We start from the raw sequence: 13004 nt of genomic DNA, 5'->3' as shown, positions 1-13004 counted from the left end.
TATAAAAATATAAATATTTCATTTATATGAAACTTATTTGTCCAGATCTAACTATTAGACAGGTGTAGAAATGCAGCTCCTGGTGCTCTTCATTACTGAAATAAAATTAACTGTATTAGAACTGGGAAGTATTGCAAGAGTGAAACTTGGAGCTTGTTATAAATGTGATTTCAAGCTAGCACGGACCTTCCAGCTTTTGAGGTCAGTGGTAACAGTGTTCTTGATTTTATGGTAGTGGGGACCAAGACCTTTGTGTGTTAAATCTTAAGTAGGAAATCGTGGCTGAACTTTCAAATAATGGCTTTTGCCAGAAATAAACCTAAAAGTGCAGTTGGATGGCTGAGGACTATTTAAAAAGAACACAGCCAAGGTTAACCCATGTAGCTCTGGAGTTGCTTTTGAGAGCTTTACTGGAGCACCACTCCCAGGCTGTAGTAGTATTTGGCTTTATTTCAAAAAACATAGGCTATAGGTCTGCTTTCTTTCAGGCCACATAAGATTGTAAGCATTGTGAGTGACTGTTCAGCACTTCATTCAAAGCCCAATGACCTATTTGCAGGCAACAGCAAAGCTACCGAAGAGCACCGGGTACACAGAATACTGGCAGACACTCCTAAAGACAAGCTGTATTTTGTGCAAAGAGGGAGGGTGGACGCAGTCCCGTTTTCATTAAAGCTGGAAAAAAAGTGGAACAAAATGAAGTGACTGTTTCAGTGAGCTGAAGCTTCCCTCAGATACAGATGTAGCACAACATCTGCGCTATCAGTGTTTGTGTGTCAGGGTTAAACTGTGTCAGTTAGATAACTCTCTGCTTCAAAGTGAAGCCACAGGATCATAAAGTCCCTGGTGGAGCTTTGGTGAAGATTTTGCTCAGATCTGTGAGATGCATCTTAGACCCCTCTGGCACACAAGAAAGGTATCTCCAGAATGCCACATAGTAGAGTGCATTTGCTCTTGCGCCTGTTTTGCTCCATTTGCATAGGAGGTCTCCAAGGATGACCTTATTTCTAACCCATTGATAGGAGATATGTGGGACAAAGGTATCTTAAATTCTTCCCTGCCTCACTGTACCTTGGGCAGCTCCTGACTTACCAGTTGATATCTTCAGATACTCTAGACTGAGCAATCTCTCAACCTGGGAAACCTTCTTGATCAATTTTCCTGTTTTTTTAATCTCAATGAGTATGAGATCTGCTTGTTCTGACACAGAAGTTCTGCATGTCCACTTCCTAACCATCGGGATATGCATGCCGTTCACAAACGAGAATGAACTTTGGCATGACTTGTCACTTTGCATTCAGCTCAACATGCTGATTGTTGTTCTGAGATCTCTTGTTTGCAGTAATATTTTTATTACAGAAAATACTGTGCTGGTGAAAACTTAAAAGTTCTTGGATCAAAATGGACAGAAATACACATCCTTGTTGGATACCAGGCAGGCTTCATGGCAGAGTTGCCCAAAACTTCAGGTCAGAGGAGGGTAGAGTATGGAGTTAAGAAAGCCATGGGGAAAATTCTCCCCAATTCTTTCATCCGTAGATCTTTAGTGTGAAGTGAATAATGACATGCTGTTTTTCTGTTCAAGTCAGTGAGAGTTTTGACAGGAGGCAGCATGGTCCATCTGGAACGAAGAGTCTGAAGATCTGTTGTTCACTGCAGTCATTGGAAGTCCGTTGCGTGTTGTGTGCCTTGGTTTCTTTGGCCGTATGAAAAGGGTGTTACTTACCAAACTTTAATGGATGGAAAATGTTTTTCTATACAAAGCTGTGTTACTGCAAGTTGGGGTTGATAGCAGAAGGAACAGAATAGCTTGAATTGCAATTTGCAGACTGAAACAATGAGGTACTTTGATTCCCCTCCACTATGAAAGAGTTTTTGTGTACCCAGGTTCATCATCTGCTAAAGGATTCCACTTCACAGGGAACTGCAGATACACTTCATTATTGCAACTTTGCAAATACATTACTTACTAAAAACCACCTCCTTTGAATTAGTGAAAACAATGAATGTACAGTTATCACCACAGCAGTGAATTATATTTTTACCCTCTTTAAAGTTCTTTTTCATTTTTAGGAAGTTTTAGAAGGTTCCCAAAAGGGTCACACACAAGTGTCTGCAATTCCTAGGCCTATACATATGCTGTTCCAAAATAAGAGCATGTGTATCTTTGCTTCTTTCTTTATGAGCCTAAGCCACTGCTTTGTATCCAGATATGTATGTGGGAGGTTAGTGTGTCAATGGCTACACCCCTGTTGGAGAAGATGCTGCTGCAGGCCATCAGAGGTCCTTCATCATTGCTTCATTTTTATTGTTATTTTGATCAATTTTTATATTTTTGTATATTTTCAAGGCAAAGGCAGGGGAAAAAAAAACAAATTGGTGTATCTACATGGCTTTTATGCTGCTGGAGTCTGGTTAGGACCATGTGATGCTAATTACTCTTGCAGATCTGCACTCTGATTTATTCTGCTTCCATTCCCATTTTATTCCATTGTCTTAGTTCAGGATATGCAGAGCTGTTTGTTTGCTAATGGAGTTAGTGGAGATCCTGTTCCGGCAGCTATTTTTCCAAGCAGATAGAGGAAACCCTGTCCAGTGTAATTAATGGTAAAATTGTCAATTGTTTCAGTGGTACCCTGGTTTCACCACTTAAATTTAGGGAATCTGGTGAGGTTTAGTCTGTCCATGGATGAGAGAAAGGTGATTCTCCCCATCCCAGTAGATCTTCCACTTGAGATAAAATCTTCTGTTGCTGAAACAGCCTTGTGAGACTTGTAAGGAGGGGTGGGAAAACAGAAGCAGGGATTGCCTGTTTGATGAAACAAGCTTGTCGGATCCTTAGGAAGAGGATGGGAAGAGAACTTCCTTTTGCACTTAAAATACAAAAGCATGGGAATGACAAACTGTAGTTCTAGATTCTTTATACTTCTCTGAGCTTCTGGTTTTATTTGTTTCCTGTAAACTTTCGCAGTAACTTGTTCAATTGAAATATGTGCTAGACAGGACAAATACGAGCTTTTCTCACTAGCTGTGAACAGCTTCACATCTGAGCAGTTAATGACATAAATGCAAAATGTAAGTGCTAAGAATTAAAAAGTTAACTGTAGCAGTTATCAATTCCTTATGACATATCACAAGGAATATATCAAAAAATTTGACTAGTATGGGAGTCTAATTTTTGAATGAAACGCACATTGTTTACTGTAAAATGCACATTGTTTACTCTAAGGAACGTTACTAACAGAATGTATACTCTTTTCAAAGAATAAAAACTGATGGTCTTTTCTTCCTTCTTCTTTTCAGGCAGCACAAATAGTCCTGATTTCTCTCTTTGAATTGAACACTCCTGAGTTTACCATGTTACTTGGTGCCTTGCCAAAAACATTCCAGGATGGTGCTACCAAGCTCCTGCACAACCACCTCAAGAACTCCAGTAACACCAGTGTGGTGAGAGGCCCTTGTCCTGGCAAACAGCAGAGCCCTAAAGAGAGCAGCTCATTGATAAGCTGTTGCAGATGTTTCAGTGGCATGAATTATCTGTAACTGTTGTCTTGAAGCAATATGGGAACAGAGGCTTCTGTTCGATATTGCTCTTGTAGGGATCATTAAAACAAAAAAACTCAGTTATTTTTAAATTTAATATAGTCATAACCAGTACAAATTAAAAAAAAATATTACTGAGAATCACATGAAAGTTGGTGGGGGTTTGTGCTTTCAAGTTGGTGGTGCTTTTGAAAATCCTTCCAGTAACGACCTTTTGGCTAAAATGGAGATCCCGATACTATCAGATTTTCTGATTTCACTACTACTGAAATCAGTTTAATAACATATATTGTGTACTAAGAAACTTGCAGGATCTTTGATGCGACCTACAAGGTCACCTCAGTCCTCACCTATTACCTTATGTTTTGGTTTTACATGAAGCTCTTGCAAATTTTTATTTTTCTGAAGGAATATATTAGTAGAGGATTTAAGTGTTCTTCTAAACTTCTTTTTACACCCAGAGCAGCAAGAATTAGGGTATTTTTTGCCTTTTTGTGTGGAAATGTTGTGAAACTTGCTGGAATTTTATCCCTTCTGTCATTGCACTTTGGGACAAGTAGACCTTTGTGTAAGCTAGAACTGCAGCATTAGGCTTCCAGGCAAGCAGACTGGATTCTGTAGTACCTTCAACTTTGTGTGAAGTGAGTCAGAATTGGGAGCAATTTCTACTCATTTTGCTGTGGTATAAATGATTGTGCAGGCCAGTGGAAAAATGATAAGTTAAATTGTTTGCTTATGCTTGTAACAAGCACAATCAGAATGCTTTGGACAATGCAGAAAATAGCTGCATAATTAAATTGCTAAATTGCTAGGGTAGTGGTCTGCATACTTTGGAGCCTGGCAAATAGTGTTTGAGAAGCTGGGTAGCCTGGTGGATTGATAAACCATTTCTCTGGCAATATTTGCAGGCTGTGTGTGTTGTGTAGTTAAAATTGCAGCTACTGTGGATTGTAGAGAAGTGCACATGTGCTTTCTTTATCCTCAGACCAGTACCTTCAAGAACATACTAATGATTACATGAGCCACTGGCTGCAGATTTTTAGGTCAAGAGCCAGAACCAAAACTGTACTAAGCTTGTCTAGTGCAAACAAAGGCAATATTTGGACCTGTTGTTGTTGTGTACGCCTGCCTGTGCATTGCAACACATTGCTAATCCCTGTCTTCCTGCTTCTGTGCCAGGGTTCCCCCAGCAATACCCTTGGTCGGACTCCTTCCCGGCACTCCAGCAGCAGAACCAGCCCCTTAACTTCACCTACCAACTGTTCCCATGGTGGACTGTCTCCAAGGTAATGCGGTAGGCTAATTAAACCACTTGCAAAATATTAAAGGATTTCAACACTGAGTGTGCATTTGCAGAATATGACTCACTTTGAAAGCAAAAACAAGACCAAAAGTTTACAGTAGACTGCTCCAAAGAAACAGGGTTTGAACATGATGATACATGGTTGGTGACTGACTTCAGTGTTCCAGTCCTCATGTTATCTGTGTAATCTTATTGTCTTTGCTTATAATTTTAATTTTCTTTCATAACTAGGCCTTCTCCAGAACCACATTTATGGGTTCAGTAAAGGTAATATTAAATGGCAGCATTAGAAATGAGGTTTTCTTGAGGTTGCGAATATCACAAAGCATATGATGACTTTCAGGTCAAGGGTTTCAGATTGTGTCTGTTTTTCAGGTGTGCCCTTGCGATGAGTAGTTCATCTGACTGTAGTACTGTGCTTGTGCTGCTCAGAGAAGTACTGAATCTCTTGTTCTCCTCTTGTACTTTGTGAGGATGCAGAACAAGCAGAGGTGGTGACTGTTTCAGTGCTGAATACCTCTCAGATCACTCCCCAGGCTGCTCACCAGTAGAATAGTAGTCTGATCCTTTGGGCAGCAGGTCTCTTGCAACCAGGCGTTTTGCTGAAGCTGCAGGTGCTACCCTAGAATATATTGGTCCACTCCAAAACCTTTTATTGAGCAAATATGGACTCTTGGATATTGGGAATGGACATACTTTGCACCATAAAAACTTGGAGCAGAGAAGACAGAAATTTAAACAGTATGCTCTGGGACCATAGAAATATCGGAGAAAAGTATTAGGTTGTTACCTGGGCAAGCTTTGATTCATGCTGGGAAAGTGTAAAAGCTGTTGCTTTTGTCTGCCTGCCCTCTCCATGGGAGGTCACTTCCCTTTGTCATTGAAGAGACAGAAGGAAGCATATTGGGTGAGGACTGCAGTTCGTAGTCCAGTGTAGTAATTTACACTGAAATCTGTTGATCAGCCCTGTCACGACTTTCTAACCCTATCTGGAGGGATGCTTAGACATGTGAGTTCCCATGTGTCAGGAAAAACACAGGCTTCTAGCGTTTAATGAGTACTTATACTAATTCCATCAGCATATGAAGAGCACATGGAGTTTCCTGAGAAAATTTTGGATATCTAAATACGTCTTTGTGACCCCCTAAAACTGCTGTAATCCAAAACTAGACCGAGAGGTTGCAAGCGAAGGTCGAGTTGCCTATGACGAGCTTTTTCAACAAAGTTTTCATTAAGAAATTAAGTGGTGGAGTATTAGGGGAATGGTTCCAACTATATTACTTCCTTTTTAACTAGTTTGAGCATTGTTGCCCGGCTGGCTTCTGTCTTGGGAAATGATAAACTGAGATACGACTCCCTGTGGTTACGTTGTGGCTTTGCTGGCCATGTTTGCATGTGGCAGTTGTTTTATAAAACCATGACCTTTTACCATGCATTTTTGGATTTTGCCATTGGGCCACAACTTTGTTTTGCCACTTCACTCACTGCTTTTTAGTTTGGCTTTGCATTCTTTTCACCTCTTGATGAATGCATGTATAAAAATACTAATTAAAGCATTCAGCGTACACTTCATACTTTGTTGTTGCTGTTGTTTTCTAGCATTTTGGGTTTAGGAACTGGAGATTTTTTTCCCATGTGATATGTTCTTAAGGAATAGTTAGAGAGAGCATGTAGTTCTGTCATTAAGATGTCAAGACCAATTGCAGAAAAGGCAGTGGCAAGTCCTGCAAATCAGTGGCAGTAGCTTCTAATGCTCTGCTGAACTGCATCCTTCTTGAAAATGTCTTGTGTAGCACAGTTTGAGCATGGTCCTAACTTAGAGGACAAGGAAGAATTTAGTTTTGTTTCTGAAGAGCACATGTGGTCATCCTTTCAGAAAAAAGGCTTTGGAAGGTGTGCAAACAGATTACGGCAAGTAGGGTATGCTGCATCATTGCAGTTGTCGGTATAGATGCTTCTCTGTCATATTTCCATTACAAATGCTTGTAATTTGCTATTCATCAGTGGTGTAAAATGTCACTTTTCTCTCTACAGACTTGGAAAATGAGCACACCAGAGTCATTCTGATAGCACCATAAAAAGATAAGGATTCCCAGAGTTTCTCTGTGTAGCCCTCCTCTGAAACTAGACTTGGCTTTACATTTTTACAGGAGCCATTGCCAAAAGGTTGCACCGAGGTTGTGTATGCCCTTTGCTTCCTGGGGTGCTCCATGTGCAGCTCCTGCTTGCATTGTCTATATCTTGTACAGGCAGCCTGAGTGCAGTCAGTTGAAGGATTATCTCCAGTTCTTAATGCCGGCTTTGGTTTTGAAGATTATACTTTCCTTTGAGTTTTTTCTTGATGCGCAGATTGAAGGAGTCATATCTAGGGACGTATATGTCTTTGGGGCTGGGATATGTATAGAAAGGAAAGTTTGGGTCCTGTAGGAATACAAAAATACTGCTAAGCATAGCTGCTTTCCCATATTACTGATGGTTTGTGGACAATATCCTCAATATTAACCAGCAAAGCTTCATTGATACGGACTTTCTATAGTATGTATGTATGCCACTGCCCTTAGATAACATCACTTCTCCCATATTATTGCCATCCCAACTGAATTCCAGATGACTGATTTTTTTTTTATTGTGTGTATGTGTACATGTGTACATGTATTTGAGATCTCTGTATAGATTTTGAATGTTTTAGTTGAACTGGACTCTGCTGATGCAAACAGCTAATTTGCCTATCCAAACGATTAACATCTGCTTAAGTATCCACTGATGTTAGTGCCTTCAGAAGGGTAGCTTGCTTTCAGGGCCTTGGGCAGAGTACTTCCTTCACCTGCTTTCATTTGGTCCATCCAGTTCTGCTTCATGATCATTAGAACATATCCACTGCATCTGTGAGTTACTTCTGCATTTGTACCTGCTTTTTTTGTCTTCACAGTTTTAGTTTTTGGGGAGAGGAGTTATGAAGGAAAGAGGTGTTTTTTGAAGAAAAAAAGCAGGGGTGGGCACTGGGTAAGACTGAAAATAATAGGACAAAAAACAGACTTCTGACTGAGAGGAAAGAATGTTTCCTGGGCAGTGCTCAGATGAATGGCTTGAGTTTGTGTTGGATGGAGAAAAACTTAAGAGATTTGGTAGATGATGTAATATGACAAAAAGGAAAATACTAGATTGTGAAGATCTCAAGTGTACAAATACCATTCTGAATGGCAAATGAACTTCTGTAAACTTAAAGGTTACATTCAGGTTGCGAATTTTCACCTAGACTTCTGTAGGAATCTTTGAAGGAATATCAAATGAATAGGTTTGCCCTATTGTTTCTGCCTTTATTAGTAGCCCAGAAACCTATGCATAGTTTCAATTATTAAAAAAACAAATTTTTAGTTCTTCAAAGATCTTTAGAGGAAATGCATGAAAATAAAAAGCTAACAATTTTATTTGGCTATGTAAGTTTACATGCTTGTTTTTTCACTGACAATAGAAAATACCATTAAAAATAAAATTTGACACTTTCAATATTAAGTTGAGCAAGGCAAGGCATGGAAAAAGGATTAAAATAAGCCACCCACCTTATACAATAAGGACAAGCCTGCATTGTTTGGTGGCCCGTTTGCAGATAGGTGAGACCTGAGCTGTGAGATCAGCAGTCTGGGTGTCTGGTGTATATCCGTAATAGTTGCAGGTAATAGCTATGGGTTTTGATTGCTGGTTAACGAGTGAATTTCTTGGCAACACTCTTCAGAGGAGTTTTCAACTGGCTTTGCTGCTGTTTGCACTGGAGCAATTCTTGACTTGTTTGCCACTTCTGATCTTGCAGTCTTTCACTTGTGTATGCACAAATGTGACTTTCCAAGACACTGTGCTTAAACTTAACAGAAACAAAGCTATGTCCTGAATGCTCCACCAGCTCAAGCGTCTATATTCTCATTTAGAAGATGATTTTGAAAATCCATGTACCATAAAGGGAATGGGACAAAAGCAAAGGTTAGACAAATTAGCACAGGGTTGGATACCTTGACCCAAAGGCATAGGATCAAATAGTAACCAGAAATCAAACAGGGCTTGTGGAAGCTTGATGAGAGATCTGAATTGACTTAGCGGCTGGTTTCATCCAGTCTTTCCAGATTTGTCTGCCGAAACCTGGGCCAAGTCCCCAATTTACATGATATGTTTCCACTCTAGACTGACTTTTACTTGCTGCATATTTGGGATCAGCTTGAATCTGGTGAAACAGGATCAGATCTTGAGCCCTGCAAAGGTTTGCTGATTGTGTAGGGCCTGATTGCAGGCTCTTATAGAGGCGCCAGGAGCCAAACTTGACAAGCTACCTTTGGGTGTCTGATTAAAAAAAATCAGCTTCAACTTTTCTTTCTTCCAGGGAAATCCTGTTACTCACAAATACCTGCTTAGAGTTTGCATACAGATGTGTGGTCAGGGATTGTTCACTTAGAGCACCTTAGGAGTTGTTTATAGAGGCTATATCAGTTTGTAAAACTTACTGGTTAGTACAAGCAGGGACTATTTTTGTGTGAACCATATTATTACGTTAGGAATAAAAGTGGAAATTAATAATAAAGGCCAAAACAATGACTTATGGGGCTCAATGGAGTGTTCTTGTTTAATTTTGTTTTTATTAATTTTTTTCTCTCTCCAAGGCAGCATGACAGCACTAAGCCACTCAGATTATAGTTTCTTTTTTTTTTTTCCCCTCCCTCTCCTTTCTCTGTTTTTTCTCTCTTTCGTTTCTCCTCTGATCACGGCAGTCGGTTCTGGGGTTGGAGTGCAGATGGGCTGTCGAAGCACCCCCCTCCCCTTTCTCAGCCTAACTCCATCCCCACTGCTCCTTCCCACAAGACTTTCAGGCGCTCTTACTCTCCCAGGTAACAAGCTACCTGTTAAACCAACTTGTCTGAGGTGTCACAGTATTATTTACCTTTCATACTGTGGGATTTGTTCAAATGTGGGAAATGATTTGCAGAGGCTTTGGTTGGAAAATAAAAGGAGACGATGATAGCTTTTAGAGGGCAGAGGTGGCAGGCAGCTGCTTGCTCGCCGCTTGGAGAACATGCAGCATGCAAGCGGGGAGGAGAAAACGTGGATTTTTCCAGGCTTTTCCTCCCTGCCAGGTTCCTGAATGGGTGTACGTTTCACAGTTGGTTTCCAGTGCAGAACACAGTTGCTGAGCACTTTTGGCAGACACTGGTTGCGTTATGGTAACGCAGGCAAGGTCTTTCACCTTGGCTACACTGTGCAAGTGGCACACAAGTACTTTCAAACAGTCGAATACAGCTCAGGAGTGATTTCACAGCGGTAGTGAATATCCAGAGGATGATGAGGATGAAGCTTGTGTATATGATTTTACCAGCTGCTTGCACAGTGTGATTGTGGAACACCTTGGAAATTTGTAGTGTTAAAAATAAAATTGTCCTTGCCACAAGATTTAGAGGTTATTGACTGCCAATTTTGACATCTCTTCCTCCCGTGCTCTCACTTTTTATTCCAATCTGCATACAGGTCTTTAGTCAGTATACTGGACTAAAACTGTATACTGGTTTTAATCAAAAAAACTTTGAATACAAAGTTAATTTGTCAGACCACTACATTAAATTCCTTGGATTTTAAGTTTATACCCTCACAACAGGCTTTCTGTAGATGTGGTTTCTCTGACTTAAATATATGTATTTCCTGAGGACAGACTATATATAGTCTTTCCTTGAAGCAAGAAGTTCCTAATGAAAAACTATTGAAAGAAAAGCAAACAAATTGTTCTTTGAGCGCTCAAAATCTGGGATTCTGTGACATCTGAGAGAGAGAATACAATCCCATAGTCCACACCTCTGTGACCTGAAGAATTAAAACTTTAAATCAATATTCTGACTCTTCAAGGACACGAAGATATCTGTGGAAGAGATCCATGCTGATTTTTGGAGTTAAACTAGTTGAGAATCCTCCTTTCATTAGTTGACACCAAGGTTTGGAATAATTTGACATATATTCCAGCCCAGAGCCTGAAAGTGCAAAGAAGTGGATTACTGTGTACTGCTTGAGGATGCTAAACTGTTGATTACTTACACATAGTTTGGATTGGAAACTGAATAATAGTTTATGGAAGTAAAATGTATTTCATGTCAGACTGGAAAACTGCCAAATTGTATCTTGATAAACTTGCAGAGAGCTGCATTGGTTTAGTGCAGCAGAAGATGGAAAATAATGTTGTGACATCCCTAAACACTGCTCATCTCTACTCACTTCTTATTCATCCTGTGACTTTCCTCTCGTTTTCTGCATGGGTCATTTTTATATTTTTTTGCCTTTTTTTTTCTACCTGAAAGGTGGGTGCAGTTCCATTTTATTTTTTATTCCCCTCATCATGTTGTCTGTGAAGTATTCCAGCACACATACTGTCAATAGGCATGTGTGTTCACATGTAGAGTTTTCGTTCATGTAGAACACACTGATAATGTGATCCTCTACACAGGCTTACTCTTGACATATGAAATCATTTTTTAGATTTTCATTAAAATGTGGTTTTGTGCTTTGAAAAATGCATCAGATTGGTGGCTCGTTGTTGAGAAATTGTTTGAGTCCTTTAGCATTGCAGAGTCTGTACTTTGATCTATTCTTTGGTAGCCATGTAGGGTAAAAATCATCCCTGAGGAAAGAAGTGATGATTTTAGCAGAAGATTTAGTGTTAGTATATCTGTGATTATTTCTCATTTTTTGCCATGGATTTCATTGTGTGATCTTTGGTAAGTCATGTCATCTCTTGGTGTGGGTTCATGGGTACAGTCACATGTATGCCTGCTCAAATGGCAGTTTCATTGCTCACTTAAATACTGTATGAGGAACCCCTTAAGATATATGAAATAAACATGCTTGGGCTCAAAATTAATATTTTTGAGATTCTATGAAACAGAGGTTGTCCTATCCCTGCCTGATACTTACTAAAAAAAAAAAAAAAAAAAAAGACAACCTAAAAACTGCCTTCACTTTTGTCTGGAAAGCCATCACAGTGCATTAGTGTAATTCAGCTGTTTAAAAGCCCTAAATACTTCGACTTCTGTAGGTTTATAAAAAGCTTTTGTTTCCTGGTCTTGGTCTGTTCTTTAGGTGGTTTCTCTTTCTTTCTGGCCTGACAGACACTGTTTAAAGCTGGGGAGTTTCTTTGGTTTCTTTGCCAGAATACATGGTGCTGATGCTTGTGTGATCAGAGAGTGAGCGCATTGCTTGGGAGCCAGGGATTATGACTATTTTCAGTGTGTTAAACCCAAAGGAATTGGGCAGCACCAATCTTATCCTCTCTCTTGAATTTCCTGAATTTCTTCCAGAAAACAAGTAGTGCTTCTAGATATTTAACATCCTACTTCTAGTTCTATTGAAAATAATATTTGTATACCCAGGATTCAGAAGGGTTTTTATGTTTTTTATTTTTTCCCACCCACCTCACAGGGTGTCTTTCTTTTGTGGAAAAGGAACTCAGTGCTTTGTTCAGCCGTCCTCCTCCAAGCACATCCCGTCATCCTTCCCCAACTGTTTAGAAATAGTAATTCACCCCTGTAGGGAGCCACTTCTTGCCATTTATCGACAAACAACTTGATGTAAATGTCTCAGATTCTTTTGGTTTATTTGCTTCTGGCTCTGCTAAGATCCGAGACTCCCCCAGATAAACTGTTCTCCATTACTGGGTGTCTTCATTAAATCTCTCTTGGAAAACTGTTTGTCATGCAAACTCAACTTCTCCTAGATAGAGCAAAGCCTTGCCAGTAATGCTTTTTCATTTTCTCCAAGTTTGTAGGAGCTTCTCTTCTTAGCCACATCTTTTTATATCATCTGCCCTTGCATGCCAGGCATTTTTTCATGGAACTTAATTTTGGATAACTCCTCAAGGAATCCCAAAACTTGTGTGGCTTTTTGCTGCTGAGGAATTTCTGAGGAACAGACAGGCTGCAAGAAAGCATCAGATTTGAGTGAGAGAATTCCCAAACTTAGGCTCAATACTGAAATGTATCTTTTATCAAGGCATTGTGCAAGTGGTTTTGGTTTTAATACTCTATAAATGAAAATGGGACTAAGGTTTACATCAAGATGCATTTTCCTTTCCATTTCAATCTGTCACATTTGAATCCATTGGTAGAATATATTTGATCTATTATGAAGCTTAAATTTC

At 39.7% G+C, this 13004-nt stretch overlaps 1 protein-coding gene across 1 annotated transcript in view; it reads left to right on the top strand.

Moving 5' to 3' along the window:
* Positions 1-3303: 3303 nt before the first annotated feature.
* Positions 3304-13004, top strand: part of LOC104622828 (CLIP-associating protein 1-B-like) — a gene marked incomplete at its 5' end in the record, with an annotated part of 30658 nt that continues 20957 nt past the window's right edge. Inside the window, 2 exons of the mRNA XM_010289719.1 lie at positions 3304-3447; positions 4723-4829. Of these exons, the coding sequence (XP_010288021.1) occupies positions 3304-3447; positions 4723-4829 (251 nt within the window). The remainder of the gene's footprint in view (positions 3448-4722; positions 4830-13004) is intronic.

This window comes from Phaethon lepturus, unplaced genomic scaffold (genome assembly GCF_000687285.1).
Source record: "Phaethon lepturus isolate BGI_N335 unplaced genomic scaffold, ASM68728v1 scaffold41626, whole genome shotgun sequence".
In the NCBI taxonomy this organism is placed as follows: Eukaryota; Metazoa; Chordata; class Aves; order Phaethontiformes; family Phaethontidae; genus Phaethon; species Phaethon lepturus.
This window is presented reverse-complemented; position numbering and strand designations above follow the sequence as displayed.